Source organism: Macadamia integrifolia, chromosome 9 (assembly GCF_013358625.1).
Source record: "Macadamia integrifolia cultivar HAES 741 chromosome 9, SCU_Mint_v3, whole genome shotgun sequence".
Taxonomy (NCBI): Eukaryota; Viridiplantae; Streptophyta; class Magnoliopsida; order Proteales; family Proteaceae; genus Macadamia; species Macadamia integrifolia.
In genome coordinates, this window is record NC_056565.1 from 24969821 (window position 1) to 24987359 (window position 17539).

Consider the following 17539-nt stretch of genomic DNA (forward strand, 5'->3'; position numbering starts at 1 on the left):
CTCTTAAAAAATCTCATTTAGGTCCCCACCAAATAATGTCGGGACGGGATCAAGAATTCAAGACAAACATAATAAATGAGAGTATACCTGATACGCATAAATTAGCAACTCAGTAAGATATGGACATGTGGCACCCAGTTACAGGGGATATCAAATACCCCGCATCAAACCACAGATTTTGGATACTAGGATAACGACTAGACTTGAGTCCTCTTCCAGTAATAGAGTCATAATAGGACTCCATCCACCTGAAAGAGGAAAATACCCAAAAAAGGAATATTATCCACGAAGGGAGGAAAACGTGCAGAATAGAGTCCTCCCAAATTGCCCCAAGTTCATCAGAAGCAGAGGAACATTTTCAGGTAGGACACGACGGGACTTGATCCTATAAGAAGAGGCCCAAAAGGAAGCACGAGGTAAGTTCAACTCACTTGCCATTACTCAAAAAAACACTATTGTATAAATCTTTAACTTGGGTATCAGAGGACTAACCCTGGAGCCATCTCTAAGCTTCTGTGTTCTTGCAAGACCAACATTCATCATTCTACGAATTCTCAACAGCAACAATACATAAGATATGATGACCGATTGTTTAAATAAGTCTAAAATGAAAAATCCCAATAAGACCCAATCAAAACCAACCCGATCCTAAGGATTGACACTCCTACCTGTATTGACTAAAACAGGAGAGAGAGCCACAGGGTTGGTCTAGGAAACTGTTGTATATGTCTATTCCCTGCCCATGACCCGTTCAGGCCGTCGTCACATGCATAACAGTCCCACTTCGGGTTTGTCCTGTCTCTTCTTTGTCACATTTAACTGACAAGTGTCAGCTCCATATTCGAATGGCCCCCACAGCTTCAACAATAAGGGAAGCCCACGTAATAAAGTGAAATAATTAAAACGTAACCCTCATTTCCAACTCATTCGCCAAAACCCAGTGGGCCCACTTTCCTTTCATTCCCCACCAAAACAGCTGTGTAAGCTACAGTACACAGGAGTTGTCGCCAAGTGATTGTCCCACATATTATTTTAAGAGATTCTATTTCAACGATAGATAGAGTATTCATTTTTCAATCTGGAGAAATAGAGGAACGATATAATCAGAGTAGTTACAAAGACCGACCACCTCGGGTGAGTGGAGTTAGGAGTGAGAAGAGGGTGGTAAAGACTAAAGAGTGTAGAGCTTTTGATGTTTTTAATCTTCAAAACAAAAGACCAAATTGGATCAAAATTCAAGAGCAGCCCACTTTACTTTGCAATCACTTCATCTTTTATCTTTTGCTTCGCAGATAACTCCTTCCTCAGAAATCTCATAATTCCTTTTCTTTCTCTTATCTTTAAAATAAGACAAAAACAGATTTTTAAGTAAAAGGACAGAGCTGTTCATAAGAAGGGACCTATTCCTGCAGATGATCGCCATTTGCCCTCAAATTGATGGTTTGCTCAGTATATATATGTTGTGTTTCAGTGTTTCAATTTTTAGGACTTGACATTACTCGAATGTCGAAGTTTCTGACAAGGATCTTTTGATTTCTTTCATCCTCTGCACTTTTTAAAGGTGAATATGGCATTTTCACCTTCTTCCCAACTCTCTTTAACTTGCCATTTCTGAGGTCTCTGCAAGTTTGTTTCCTCCAGGAGATTCATTTCTTCACTGGGTTTTTCTTATCTCCTATCCTGCATGGTTTCTCGTTCAACTCACAATTTCAAATGGGTCCTTCTTCTTTTTTCCTTCATGGTTGTCCTTGCAGAGAACTTTTGTTCTCTGAGTTATCTGCAAGACTCCTATTTTTTTTTACTTCCTCTTTGTAATAAAATCTTCTTTTGTGGGATAAATTTTTAAATTGGTTTCTCATTTACCTTTTTCTTTTCCCTCAGCTGCAAGGCAGGTGGTACTGTGATGCATCTTTGACTTGTAAATTTGATATGCTTAGATGAATTATGAATTAGATCATTTTCTCAAGCTTGAAGTTTGGGTTGTGCACTCACTGGCATGAGTCTCCATTTAATGAAGCGGAGAATAAAAGTTATGATGTGATCGATCATGTGATAACAGTTGGGAAGTTGAATGGAAACACATGAAAAATTTAAGTTCCTTTAAAGGCGCTTGAATTTCTGAAATTGTTACTACTGGACAGAAAATGGAACCATCATCTCAGAAGAATTTTGACAGAATTCTCTCACAGAAAGCTCTACAGATGAGTAGCTCATTTCCATGTCAAATTTGTGTGATGGGTTTTCTCCTTGGTGCCTGTATTACGTATTTCTTCATGGCTGCTCTCACTTCTTCGGTGGAATTTGAAATGGTTCCTTTTTTTCCTTCATCACAGAACTTGACTTCGAATGCTATTGGTGGGCACTTTATTCCTGTATCTCTGTTCTTCAATTCTTGGTGTGTTTGCTTATTTTACAAGTAATTCCTGGAACACTGTATTTTTTAATCCTCTTTCAGATTTTGAGTATAGGATTTGGTGTTACAGAATCCAACCTTGTTTATGTTTTTAATTTCTCTGTCTATTGGGAAGTTTGCAACTCAAATACTGTGATGAATTTCTCTTGCTTCAGGTTTTGCTTCTCTGTTTTTCTGCTCCACAATTTGGTACTAACTCCTCTGTTTTGATCGATTTTGAATTTGAGTTCTTTTACCAGTTTCTAATTCTCAATTCTGATTATCAAATCAGAAAATAAAACAATAAATTTCTCTAATGGGTAATTCTTAGAAAGTAAATTTGAGTTTTACTTCCAAAAGTTCAATGCATCCAGAGTAATAATCTACTTTATAAAATTTAGTTTCTGATTGAAATTTAACAGCAAATGCTTCATAAGGTAGTGCTTTTTAATGAATGTGGTCTTCTGTCGGTGTTGATTAGTGAATATAACTGATTTGTACCAGTTCTGTCCAAGTCCATTGTGTATTCAAAATTAACTGGAAGTTATACAAACTTGAAGAAATAGAACCCTTTTTGATTTTTTTCACAATTAAAAAGTAATTTTCCTCGTAGTCGTTTCTTTGGTCATCATTATCTCTGAAGAACATAATCCTTTGGCACTTATAGATATGAGCGGACGCACGGACAATTCTGAAGCAGCAGAAAGAATGAGAAGATTGGCCTCACAAAGAAGGGATGAATTGAGTGATGATGAGAGAGTATCTTTATTGTATTCATCTTGGACTGCTCTGTTGAATGAGTCCATAGATGGGAAGCAAGAGTTCTTAAGTGGGTTAGGACTAAGCAGATCTAGTGTGCCAAAAGCTTCTCATTTGGAGAACTGTAAATTGAGTACACAACTTAATGAAAATTTTGACAAGCGTGGAGAGAATGGTAGCTTTCCTCCATGGACAAATTGGAAGGGTTCGTTAAGCATCGCTTTGCTTCATCAATCGTCCAAAATGGGAAAACAGGGGCAATTTGAGCATCGAGCTCTACTGGAAAGTGCTTATCCTCCATGGGTATTTATCATTCTCTTTTTCCTTTAGTTCAATTGCTTATAGATAATTCTATGTGTTCCAGTATACGTGTATGTAGGATTGTTGTGGTTTATCTTGCTGAGAATGTATCAATTCCATTCCTTTTGCTAAGAATCATTCTCTTCTTGACATATCTGCATCCGTGTAGCAGTTCACTTTTGATAACTATAACCGTAGTTTCTGATACATAGTAACTGGAACAGGAAATAAGGGTGGGAAACCATTTGACAAACTCCCCAATCGGATGGTTAGATTTGTTTCTAGGAAATATCCCCTTAGTTTAGTTGGGAACTACACTGAAACGGAGTTCCTGAGAAAAGCCTTTTCACTGGCTAATTACTCCATTACTTGTGGTATGATCAGACTCTAGGCCAAGTCTGTAAAACTACACTTTCCTGTGTACTTACTACTACATATGATTTTCAAGATTTCCTTTTTCTGATTATATTTTTCCTTATATTCCTTTAGAAGATAAAATAATGTTTCTAGATTATCAATATTATGAATCTTGCAGATTATGGGTTCAGACGAAGACAATTATCCTTCTACTAGGAAAGTGCAGAGGGACATATGGATCCGTCAACACCCTTCGAATTGTAGTGACCCTAATGTAAGGTTCCTTGTAGCTGATTGGGAAAAGCCCCCTGGATTTGGTATTGGAGCTCAACTTGTTGGAATGTGTGGTCTTCTTGCAATTGCAATTACTGAAAAACGAGTCCTTGTGACAAACTACTATAACCGAGCTGACCATGATGGCTGTAAAGGTAAATACCATAATCATGAACGTTGCTGTAATTTGTCTGAAGGATTTCTTTCTTATGAGGCCTGACTCTATCATATTTATGTGATGCTCTACATTTGAAATTCCATCTTTTACACCCAATGCTATGTCTTTTCAAGGTTAGCAGTTTAATGAATTCTACCCTCTCAACAATATCCAACTTAAGATACAATTAAAACTAAATTCCAATTTTCTGGCTACCTTTGTAGGTCCATCACGATCTCATTGGTTTTGCTATTTCTTTCCTGAAACATCCATGGAGTGCAGAGATCGTGCATTTGAACTTATGGGAATACCAGAAGCTTGGGAGAACGGAATTGTCACAGGAAAAGATAATTACACTTCAAAGGAAATATGGGCCGGGCGAATTCCTAGGTAAGTCATTGCATGTCAAATCATATTAGAACAATTTCTGCATGACAAAGTGTGATCAAACAATAAATGGCAGTTACATTCTTAAAATTTTTAACATTCTTTTTCCCTTTCAATTCAGAGTTTGGGGTAATCCTTGGAGTTTTATGCAGCCAACCACTGAGATAAATGGTAGTTTTCTCACATATCATCGTAAAATGGATCGGAAGTGGTGGCGAGCACAGGTATAAATTGATAATCATTTTTATCATTATTGACATTTAGATGTGTCCTCAATATAGATAAATTAGTGAAATACTTGAACATCTTTTATGCACAAACTGTTTTTATGTGCTACATTACTTTAAGGAATGTGGCATCCATTGAAGAATAAAGAGAAAATTATTTAATCCGAGATATTTGCCTGTACAGTGGGCAAACTGGAAGGCCATGCGAATCCTATGATTAATTTGACCACCCATAATTTTTGTTCAGGAATTTTGTTAGGTTTCTCATACTTTATTGTAGCCTTGAAAGTTAGGTTGCATCAAGGAAATAATATATCATCGTCTATATAAATAAAATAAAATAAAAAGAAGGGTGGTAATTAGTAGTGGAGGGTAAAACTAATGCTTTGGTTACAAGACTATATTTGACGCAGCCTCCTTTATACAGATTATATAGGGAGAATGTTTCCTGTCCCTGGGTGTAGCCTCCACTAGCGCCCCTCTTCTCTCTATCACTCTCCTCCCCCATGAATGACTTCTTTGCCCCCCTACTGGTTGAACCAATAGGAGGTGTTCATTGGTTCTCGCCTGCCCATGTAGCTTCTGATGCCAGGCAGGAAACACCTTCAGAACGCTGCCGAGTCAAGTGGCCCCCGCACCAGCACGGAGGCCAATAAGGGGGCACACAGGGGCATCAGCAGAGGTAGGTTTTTTGAATTTTACAGGAATGGGGCTATCATTTTGGCCTCCCTCTGTTTCTGGGTTCAGGCGCAGGAAATGCCAGACACATGGGCCAATGAGAGCACAGGCAGGAGCATCTTAAGCATATATAACACAGTAGGGGGGTCAGCGGACATTTAGGGCCCTGCTGTGTCTGGGAGTTTCCTGCACGATACTGGCAGGGTTCTTTTTCCCTGTATATATATATATATATATATGTATAATCTTTAATCTCCGTGTTATGCTTATTCTCCTGTCTGAGTCAACCTTGAGTCTGAACTGACGTCAAAAAATGAGATCTATTTTTCAGGCACTGCGCTATCTGATGAGATTTCAAAGTGAGTATACATGCAATTTAATGAATGTAGCCCGGCACACAGCATTTGGATTGCAAGCAGCAAAAATGGTTCCTGCTAGTCTTGTTAAAGGATGGCCAGAGGTCTGTCAATTGTTATATTCTCTTAATCTTGCAATTCAATGAGTTAAAGCATGAAAAGTATGAATCAATGTTTAAGTTATATTTGCATTTCTTTTAAGTGTCTGAACATGCATAAAATAGTATGTAGGCTATAGGCGATTGAAAGTAGTTAGTGAATCATCTTTTTTTTTTTTTTCCTTCAATAGATGCATCGATTAGACTGGTTGGCTTTGACCACTCTAGCTAAAAGTGATAATTGAACCATGTAGGGAACTCTTGTTATGTGGTGCATTCTGTTTAAATTGATGGCAAGTGAGGGTTATGAAATAATGTTGGAAGGATACGAAGTTGCCAGTATTTCTTACCTTCAGTTGTGTCTCGTAGTGTTGTTTCTGTTATGACCAGAAACTCAAAATTTCTCTTGGAGCAGCTTTAGGTGTTCTGCAGGACTGATGATTTGTATTGTGTAATAATTCAATACTTTTATGAGGAGCAGTGTTAGGTGTTCTGCAGGACCATGATGGTTCGTATTGTGTAATCATTATAATTCAATACTTTTATGAGGAATTTAGGAAACTTAATCCTTATAAAAGTGCTACATGCTTCGGTCAAACAACTTACAGAGTGGGTTCTTTACTAAAAATAAAAAATAAAAAAAAAAAGCTTACAGAGTGGGTTTCTTATGTAATGTCTCTGGAACGGATGTAACAAGTAGAACCCATTTTAAAATGAATGTAATGTAATGCCAAGTATTCTTTTTAAAAGGTTAGATCAGAGAGGTTACCAGTGACTGGTCGTCTTCAAGTTTTGTTTGAAATATTTGTACATATTGGCTTGTATCCAGCAGCAGGTCTGCCAATCAAAAGTTTATCATATTCATCCACAATATAAGACACCGATATTGAGGTCTATGTCTTTAACTTACTACATAATTTAGTTGATAAGGGCCCCTATTCTTGAATGTGCCGGGTCTTGGGTTCATGACCTTTTTGGACTCTTATTGTGCTGATCTACTGAGGACAGTCTTATATATATATATATATATATATATTTGTGATAAGTACCAAATATCGAAGTTGCCCTGCTGCTTACTCAGTAGCAGCTGATTGTTGACACCACAGATTTGGTTTCAAACACCTATCATTACCTGCTGTGAAATTTCAGAAAAAAACATCATTTCTCTCTCTGTGTTCATAACTAATTTCATTTCAAGCTCCTGTATGATATTTTGTCAGTAAGCCTAGATTTTAATTCATTCTGTTGAGTTCCAGTTCAGGTAAACATGGCCATCTAAGTTTCTCTTACTTTACTTGAGATTTATTAATTGGTCAATTTAGAAACATGGAAATTCAACCCAAGAGAGTCAACTTTTCATGGGGAAGGACTTGTAAGGACAATCTTATTCACAAAAGTAACCCAAAAGAAAAAAGCATCCCCTTATTCCCAATTACCTGTGAGAAGGTTCTGATTTAGAAGCATTCCTCTCTCTCTCTCTCATGTTGATGCTGCGTCATTTTTTTTCTTGAAGGTCTACTGTGACCAGTAAATTTGTATTCCTGTTACATCCATAAGTGATCCGAGTGAGAATAGGGTATGCTAGCCACCTTGTCTCCTTTTTTATAGTTTATCTGTACACTTCCATTTCCCTCTGAGAAATTCTTACAATTATTAAGTATGCCCCTACCCTGCCTACTTATTAGTTGAGTAAAATTTTCAGGATCTAAATCACATATTCAAATCATAACTGTGAATTGTCTATGAAATTGAAGATATATCCTGTTAAAGGGTTGTTAAAAGTAGGCTAATTCATGCTGCTGGTATATGACCCCCTCACCCTTGGAAAATCAATACATGTGTTTCTTTCATTCCTTATATTTCCTCAGACATAAATTTGCTTCAATTCAGATATGTTTCATTGAAAGTTCCTGCTTTTTTTTTTTTTTTTTTATATGATTCAAATAAGAGCTCATATACTTGTAGCCCTAAAGAATTTCACTTCACAGGTTGTAGGAAACGATTCTCAATCTGATATGGAAGAATATGTATGGTCCAATCATAAGCCTTGGATCCCCAGACCACTTTTAAGTATGCATGTAAGAATGGGTGACAAAGCGTGTGAAATGAAAGTGGTTGAATTTGAACAGTATATGAGTCTTGCTGATCGTATTCGCAAACGGTTTCCCAACCTTAACAGCATCTGGCTTTCTACTGAAATGAAGGTTCATATTTCTTTTCTGCTCTATTTCCTTCTATTTTTTTCAGAACAGCTTGCAGAGTGGAACCTGTGTTCTTACATTATATAATGCCATGAACCATGTTCAGGAAGTCATTGAGAAATCCAGATTATATCCACATTGGACATTCTACTACACAAATGTAACACGCCAAGTGGGGAATAAGAGCATGGCCTCTTACGAGGCGAGTCTTGGTAGAAAGACTAGCACAAACTACCCGCTTGTAAATTTCTTGATGGCAGCTGAAGCTGACTTCTTTATCGGTGCTTTGGGTTCCTCTTGGTGCTTTCTCATAGATGGCATGAGGAATACAGGAGGGAAAGTAATGGCTGGATACCTTAGTGTCAACAAGGACCGGTTCTGGTAGACCAGTATACAGATCTCTGGCAGATAGGTATGTAAAAAACTATGTATGGTTCACGATTTTTGTTTGGTGTTCGTATACGAGTCAATTTACGCACCCGTTTTTTGTACAGAGAAAAATTAACTGTAAGTCTGTTATGATGAATAAGATTAGTATGTAAATCCTTATAAAGCATTAAACATGTTACCCCTACCTAGTAGCAATGATGTCTCCAATAGAACCTTAATAATGTTTGGTGTTTCCTTAACAGCATTTTAAAGATATTGCATTTCATCATTCTCTCCACTGGCTTTAGTCTGCAGTTACATTATTTCTTAGCCAAGCTTTTTTTAATTGCAATTGAAGTGAAGGGGTTTCTCTCAAGGAAGTATCTTGATTCCATAAGTAGCAGCATAAGGCCATGTATTCTTTGGCATCAAGTAGACATTGGTTCTTGTCTAATTCACAGTTTAGTTGATGACTTCCATGGATTCTCAATATGAGATTATTTCACCAAATGGATAACAATGGAACTGTGTAATTGAGTATTGACCTGGGAAATGATCAGATATCAGGTTATTAGATCTTGCTTGACGCATCTTAATTGGTATGAAAATATTGTACATATGTGAATCTAATAATAATATCATTTAATAGGAAAGGATGTTTTGTTTATTTTACGTGGTTGGTCCCTACTCTCACTATAGCCTGTTAAAAGTGTATGATGAATGGCCGCCAGAGACATAAATAATAAATTCATGAAATATCAATAAAGCGTGCTATCATCATACTTGAGGTTCTTTGCAATCCGAGACTTTTATAAACCTCAAACATTCTTAGTTGTGTTAGTATCAGAGACGAACCAAAGATGGAAGAAGAGAAAAACAGTTACTAAGATTGAAGAGACAATTTTTCATAAAGACCCGTGCAGTTAGGCCAGCATAAAGTTCATCTTTTGCCTCAGATTCAAGGAAGTTGCAACCCTATTTGACTGAAGAAAAAGGGCTGGGGCATGACAGGATGAGACATGAAGCAGTGTGAATCAAGTGTGAGGTTAATTTATCCAAACATGAATGCGGCTAACCCTATTAGGCGCTACAACAGTAGCAGGAAGATGTGACCTAATGCAGCACATTAGCACAGTTCTCTTGCTCCCTGAGCACCTAACGCGATAACCGTTGCATATTAGTACAGTAGTTTTCACTGCAGCCCTGTGTCGCCAATTAATTGGACATCAAATTAAAAAGTGCAATGGTCCCTTGAACACAGATATTTCACTAAACTTGCAGGAAACTTTAGAGGTTGAAAGGACCCCTCAGAATGTGTTGTGCAAAAGAGATGGGAATCACCGGTCCACTACATGATTCATATGAAGGCTCTCAAATTTAAATTTTCTTCCTTTTCTTTTACCTTTTAATTATACATTTGTATGGGTTTTTTTTTTTTTGGGGGTGGGGGGTGTGGGGGAGGGGGGGTGGAGAGAGAGAAATGAGTGATAATTGCAATTAGGTGGAATGTATGAGGGGAATTCATTATGGGAGAAGCTATAGTTCAACCATGAGCAGCAACCCAAATTCAGGCGGTTAAAATCACTTGTAGTCAGTTTCAGTTGACTTCATATTTGGCTCCATAAGGAATTATAAAGAACTACTAATACACAGAAAAGTTTGAGGCAATGATACGATTCAAGTAATTTAATTGCCATACAGTAGCGTCGATTAGTCTAAATAGCATTTTTCCTCTCCCCTTACAGATTACTAAATGTGACAGGTGATTATGTTGAAGAGGGCTTATCCGACCATGGTGCGCTTGCGACCTCTCTGTCGAACTGCAAAAAGATTAATTTTTTATTTTTATACAAAAGTGATAAAGAAAATGAATAGGCATGCATAACATAAATAGCAATCATCTTCAAAACTGATGAAGGATCAAGTATGTTGCAGCACCTTGAGCTAGCTTGTTCAATGTGGAAGACCATTGCTTTGATGTTTTCCTGTATGCAGCTAGTATCTGATCCATCTATGCAGAGATGTAAAACCAAGAGAATATTTGAGTTTTATGAGGAAAATAAGGAAGAACAATAAAGGATCAGGACCTGCTACACTTACCACATTCCCACAAGACGAATGCATTGAGAGTAAAGCTCTCTCAAGTACATACAAATCGACAGCTTTATCTTCAGGGAGTGTTGATGTAAAGCTCAAACCAAAGTCTATTAGAACCTAAGAAAAGTCAAGATGGACAGAAGCCAACATTTAACACAATTTATAAGCATGAAATGACTGTAATTTGGAAGGTGGGATAAAAGTACCCACCAGCTCGTTGGTACCATTTCGGAATAACATATTTGATGTTGTTAGATCACCATGAATGAGACCACCATCATGTAATTTTCCAATTGCATCACCAATCTGTGTTGCGATGTCATTCATTAGTTCCTGGTTTATACCATTCAACCCAAAATCTAGAAAAATTTCTTTGACAACCAGGCCTTCCACGTATTCAAATGTTAGGGTATGCAGCACAGTATCCAAAGCATACAATACTGGAGTGGAAACACCAAGCCGTCTTGCTTTTGTCATGCAACGAGCTTCCTGCATCAGAGACAAAACCATGATAAAAAAGAATTGGGACATCCAATCATGTGTAGTAAGCATACCGGAAAAAAAAAATTGAGTAGGGACTTCTGCGAGAAACTGACAGTGTTCAGGCGTTTAAGGGTCAGTTTTGTGTCCAAAGATGGATGCCTGTACTTCTTTGAGAAACGTTCCTTGACAATTGACCTCCTTCCCATAAATGTTGACTCAAACACTCTCTAAGAAGTAATCCCAAAACTAAGATTAGAAAATGCTAAGTAATTCACATCAAAAGAATGTTCTCGAAATTAATTTATGCAACTTCACTCACAGCTTCTGCCCCCTGCTGCAATAAAATGAGAGAACCTTTTTTTCCGTCCTGGTTGATCTCCATAGCGAGAAGTTCAGATGAACTTAAAACTCCTTGACCTTATAACTAGCTGAAATTAAATGTAGAGAATTAAAAGGCAAGAAAAGGGTCAAGGCAAACAGGGAATGCTTCTATGAATTACTGCTAATGGTACTTTTTATGGGAGGGATTTGAGAAGGTTAACCATTGATCATAATCATATATCTATTTTATTAATTTTCTCGTTTTCTGATCTGAATTATTATGAAGTAAATATACAAGAATATAAAAACAAAGCACTAAATGTGTATGGAAACGGTCAAGAAAAGTATGAAATTCTTAGGAATTATGCAAAATACAGATTTTGAAGCATAAAACACTATAAATGAGTAATATGCAAAATATATCATACATGAAAAGAAGATCAAAGTACAACAAGACAAGTGCCAATCGATTATATATAACGGATGGGGTTTCTTACATGTACTAATTCCATTTTTCTTTTCAAGTAACGTATTGGTACACCTTAAGATACGATACATATCGCTTAGTATCGGCGGATACAGAAGGATAATTGTAACCTTGTACTCTCCAACACAAGATTTAGCATACAAGAAACTTCAACAACCACTAAACTAGAGAACTCTAACCCAAAGAAGCATAAGGCCACACAACTTTGACAGCTGCCAAGATGCTACAATTAAACATGAAACTCAACTTGTACCCTGTCCAATTTATCTAAGCACAAAAGGATTTTACACATACGCAAATACAATTAGAAGCTCATATGTCCACCGAACTAAAACCACTATCAATCTATAGTTTAAGTTTCGATTAGCATATTAACCCCTAGTAGTTGGGATACGTTTTGGTGAGTAGACTCTTAAATATAAAGGGAAAGACTGTGATGTAGGAGGCTAGGAACCCTTTATTTGATCCCTGCCCATCCCTCTCTGCCTTTGCAAGCAGCACTAGTGGTGGCTTTAGACTCCCAAAGCCTAGGATCATGGTGTAAAACTTAAAGATTCATAACAGGAATAAATGAATCCAAGGTTTCGTTCTAAATCAATATCCTTCTTCACACTAGGTTAATCCTTCTCTAAATTTTCTAAATAAGCTTCTTAAGGTTTTCAATTGCTTATCACTGTCTAAAGAGAGAAACTAAGCAACTTGCCCACTTCTTCTGTTGAAGCTCATTATCCTCATCCAAGATGAGTGTCGGACCAAAATCGCAGGGTCAAAGTCCAGTGGTTAAGAGAAATATGTTTCTAGCAGATATGTCTATGCTTCGATTCGTTGGATTTTGGCTAGCATGATTCCATCAATAGGTCATAATTACATGGAAATATCAATCATGCCAAAAATATAAAGTTCGCTTAGTGACCAAGAAATATATATATATATATATATAATACTAGATGCATCTGTTATTGACATGATAAAGAAAAATTTAAAACCAGAAGAGCACAATTACTAACAAACAATGATTTAGGTCCAATGTAATTACATAAACTATATAATACATATGGTTAAAAGAAAATAGATATGCCAATAACAGGTACAAATTCACTCCACAAAATTAAGAACCAAAAAAATTGGGCATGGATTTGGTGGATCTGGCACACATCTCACACACACCATGTCCTATCCTTTGACATTATACAGAAAATAGTGTGGACAAATGAATTGTCAACACATAAATGCACCTTCAAAACTTTCTTATACCCCTAGCCTACCCAAAGGGGCTGTAATTGGAAATACCATTCTTTCTGGTACAAAAGTTTCTATAAAAATGGGAAATTCCCTATGATGCCAAAGTGAGCATTCGTCCCAAGAAAACGAAGAGAGCTAAGGCAACCTCACCAAGCCTAGGCAACCTGACCAGAAGGGGATAATTGGTAGGCTGAGAGAAAAAATATACCGCCTGCGAGCATGTGCTTGTCAAGTGCAAGAAAAGTGTAATGGCATAACAGTTGTGAACCAGTGATATTTATTTCAAGAGTTAAAAAAGAAAAGAAGGGGAGAAAAGAATAAGAAAGAATGGGAAAGAGGTGAAAGAACTTGAATAAGATGAACAAAAAAAAGCAAGAAGCAGACTAAATGGCAGGCCCCTTTATTTAAATTGAAGAAGAATAAATTTAAATCCCAATATTACAATTCCAAAACTTCACATGCTCAACTCACATAGGAAGATGATCACACTAATTAACTAATAGAAAACAATTGGATCACTCACTCACCTTGTTCTGAGACTTAATGTATTCACATGATTAGATAGGTGTCAAAAGAAGAGAAAAGCTTATATGGGCTTTTTGTGAATCACTTGAGGGAAAGATCAGGTCATGGACTGACCACTTTTCTGTTTCAAACTAATGAGTAAGTTCATTCACCACATAAGTAATTTTTAGGAGATCTCACATATGTATGCAAACATATATCCACAGACACATACGGACATTTTTCTGGTAAAATCTCGACGCATGCAGTAGAGGCTACCGAAGAGATGAAAATCAAGAGGAGAAGATCAGAAAAATTTGTTAATAAGATTAATCAATCTATCCCATCTGAATTGTCCTAAAAGAATGAACAGCTTGTTCCATAGTTTTTGTTTGTGCCATTTAGTGTTCAATCCTTTCTTTTCTTTTTCCATGTTTTCCCTCCCAACTTCCTCCACTAGCATACTGTATGTGCAGTCCTTAGGAACCAGTCCTGAAAACCATTCCTTCAAAAGAGGAGCAAACGTGTTCTAGTTTTCCACTTCGATAAAGACCATTGAAAAAAAAGTATGGGTTCCCAGTTCAAGGCTGATGTCCTTTTTAAGCATGTCATTCAGCAAATAGAAAAGGACCTTCATCCACTTCTTTCTACTACACATCTTCAATAATGGAGCATAAGTTTTAACATCCGGTTTGCAGAGTTATTTTCCATTTCCTGAAGCAGCTTTAGAGCTGTTTCTTCTCGTGAATGCTCAAAAGCAGCTGAGATCATGTCATCATGGTATTATACTTTCTTACATTGGAGTATTTCCAATCTTGGACATCTCCAAATATACGCCATGAGCATCCTGAAATAGTGAAATCTACCACCTTTGCTTGGGATTTTAATCAAAGAGTTGCAAAACAAAGTATCAGGAACACAACCATTCCCCTTCATTCTATCATAAACCTCCATAGCTTTTCATGTTTCTTTTGATTCCCAAGAAAATGCATAACAACAGTACAACTCAACAACATTTAGAGAGCACCCCTCTGCCTACATCTCATGAAGAATAACGTAAACCTCGTGGAAATCGTTCTCCCAGCAGTAAGCTTCGATCAAACTAGTATAAAAAACCAGTCATGGCTGAAATCCATATCTTTCCATCCATAGCTGTCAAGGCGACTAGGTGACCCAAGGCGTTAGAGGAGTGCCTAGGCAACAAGGCACTGCCTGAGCATTGCCTAAGCACCCTAGGCATATGCAATATATGATTATATGTAATATGGTATTATGTTTATATGCAACATAGAAGCCATATTAATGCAATGTGATAAAATTATGCTAGTAATCACCTACTATGAGAAAATCAACATATAAGTATATGATATATTGTAAGCATACTAATCGAAAATCAAAGCCATAACATAAATGAACATAAACTTGTGAAGTGTCAACAAGGTGTGCTATCACCTTGGACCCAAGAAAGAGCCTGAACGCTTAGATGATTCCTAGGCAATGCCTTGATAACTATGTTTCCATCTCTTTCGTAGTTACCATTCCTTATCCATCTGCCTGGCTCTGCACAATCCATGTACTAAGACATTAAAGGCATGAGAATTAGGAGGTATCTCATTCTTGAACTCCAAAAAACACAACTTCTACATGCTCAATTCTCTTTGAAGTCAAATCTAAGATTTTGGGGTCTCCTGGTCGGTGTATTGAGTCCCCTACATATAGGCTTATTGTAAATTCCTGGGCCTCTCCCCTTCTACTTTACAAGCCCATGCCTCCATCTCCTCCTATGTAAAGGCTGGGCTTTGTCTTTCTTTTTTTTTTTTGCCCCACTTCTCTTCTTGGTTTATATATATATATATATATATATATTTTGAAAAAAAAAAAATTTTGTTCCTTGGACAATGCATCCAAGAGCATGTTCATAGCAAAAGTTTCCCTTTCTGTACCAAATTGTTCCATTCCACGATAAAGTCTCTACTGAATCTGCCCATTTACCAGCTCAGCAAGCCTTCTTGTGACCTTAGCTATCGTTGCAAACAAATCTCGGAAGTTAAGCATCTGCTCGACCATTTCCCACATGAGAACAAACTGCTATGATTTTCCAAGAATGTCAACCATCAAGTTGTAAGTATCAGCAAATGTTATTGTTGCGAACGAGATCAAATCTCAGAATTTTAGCATTACCTCAAGCAATTCCCACATGAGAACAAGCTGCTATGATTTTTCAAGAATGACCACAACCCATTTGCATATGGCCCCCAAGAAGAAACCAAAAGCAGAGATCATGCTACTGCTAAACCTTTTCAATAATTTTTCGACAAGTCCTTGGGCACAGTGGCATTAAAACTGACTAAAGCTTGGATAACATCATCAGGTGATCAGAGCCTAAGATTGAGAATCCTACTAATCCTTATCAACATTGTTATCAATAGTCCCAACACACACATTTAATATTAATGTTTCGATCATCAACCTTCTGATAACTGATAACTCACCCAATTAACAATTAACAATTTAGGAAGCACAAAATCATATTTGGGTTCTGGGGAAGAACTAATATCCTGAAGAAATCTGAACGAGACGAAAAGCTCAATGACTCACTCATGTCACAGAAACTCTGTAGTAAGCTGTAACCCAATCCATTAATAGGGTGAGTGATACCATCATACTCAAAGGTTCTTTGCAATCCGAAACGTTTATAAGACTCAAAAATTATTGGTTGCGGGAGTATTGGCAAATGAACCAAAGATGGAAGAGACAATCACAAAAAGGCCCGTGCAGTTAGGCCAGCAAGCTATTCAATTAAGCGCCAAAATGGCTTCCCTTCCAGATTCTTTGAGGATTTAACACGAACATATCATGTGAAAAAAGGAAGTTAACGTTCCTAAATGAAGGGAATTGTGAAATAACAAAAAAATACCATCTGGGTATGTCGCCAATCAGCACAAAACTGAACTGTTAACTGATAGATTGAACAAAAATGAAAATTCCAAACTAAGTTGGGTCACTTGGAGTACGATTACGAGTACGAGTTCAAGTTTGAGTTGATAGTCTACGAAAGAAGGTTACCTCCGATCAGTAGTAATTGAAAATTGGGGAGAGCGGGAGACGCAACCTGTTGGAGAACCGTCGCCAGTGAATGTGGGATCACAAACTGGGTGTACCCCAAGCCCTGGACACGTTTTGTACCAAAATAGTTGGATGAATAAGGGTTGTCGATGTTGGTAGAGGCTACGCTAGCATCCCCTATCTCTCTCTTCTTTGCGCCACATCTATGAACCGTTGTGTGCCGCTGTGCCCTCCTCATTGGTGAGTTCCCATTCTATCAGTTCAAGAGAAATAGAGAATCCCACCCCACCCCAAAAAAAAATGGGAGTAGGCTAATATAATTGTGGGATTTTTTTTTTTTTACTATTTTATCCTATTGAGCACTATTGGCCAACTTACTAGACGTATGATTTTGGCATTCTCACCATTAGATAAAAGGGGTGAATTTCCTTCACCCACATCAAAGGAAGTGTTTTTTCATGGAGGTCATGGTGGTCATAAAAAGGAGATCAAAAGCAAAAGGTACTTTCAAAATTTGTCTTAGAGATTATTAAGGCTCTCTTTGGTTTGATTTTTATTTGTATTTATTTGACTTATTTCTATTTTTACAACTGTTTGGGATAATTTATATCACTTACTTCTATTTATAATAAATTAGAATAAATCATTAATCATAAATTACTCTCAAGCTATTTGTGGTTTATAACAACAAATCATTTATATTGATTTTACTGCCTTAAATGAGTATATGTGCTAAACTACTCAAAATCAATGATAAATATGTAACTTTAGTATGCTTTATATTT

The 17539-nt window shown here is 37.1% G+C and overlaps 2 protein-coding genes across 6 annotated transcripts; one reads left to right on the plus strand and one right to left on the minus strand.

The window, feature by feature from the left end:
- Positions 1–1219: 1219 nt before the first annotated feature.
- LOC122087916 lies at positions 1220–8852 on the plus strand. Of its 5 annotated transcripts, none has more exons than XM_042657043.1 (9): positions 1220–1561; positions 1882–2355; positions 3060–3454; positions 3987–4236; positions 4463–4628; positions 4747–4849; positions 5862–5990; positions 7973–8188; positions 8292–8852. In XM_042657043.1, exons 2-9 carry the CDS (start codon positions 2145–2147, stop codon positions 8568–8570), a joined length of 1749 nt encoding a protein of 582 aa, XP_042512977.1. In that variant the 5' UTR covers positions 1220–1561; positions 1882–2144; the 3' UTR covers positions 8571–8852. The 5 variants fall into 5 exon arrangements, with proteins under 5 accessions (XP_042512977.1, XP_042512976.1, XP_042512980.1 ...); XM_042657046.1 differs by lacking the exon at positions 1220–1561 and having other exon boundaries at positions 2189–2201; positions 2332–2355; XM_042657042.1 differs by having other exon boundaries at positions 1220–2355.
- Positions 8853–10155: 1303 nt separating this feature from the next.
- LOC122088631 (EKC/KEOPS complex subunit bud32) lies at positions 10156–16993 on the minus strand. Its single transcript, XM_042657942.1, has 7 exons — positions 16755–16993; positions 11454–11562; positions 11248–11361; positions 10862–11140; positions 10655–10768; positions 10493–10565; positions 10156–10374 (listed from the first exon to the last, which is right to left on the minus strand). Exons 2-7 carry the CDS (start codon positions 11514–11516, stop codon positions 10337–10339), a joined length of 681 nt encoding a protein of 226 aa, XP_042513876.1. The 5' UTR covers positions 11517–11562; positions 16755–16993; the 3' UTR covers positions 10156–10336.
- Between the last annotated feature and the right edge of the window lie 546 nt (positions 16994–17539).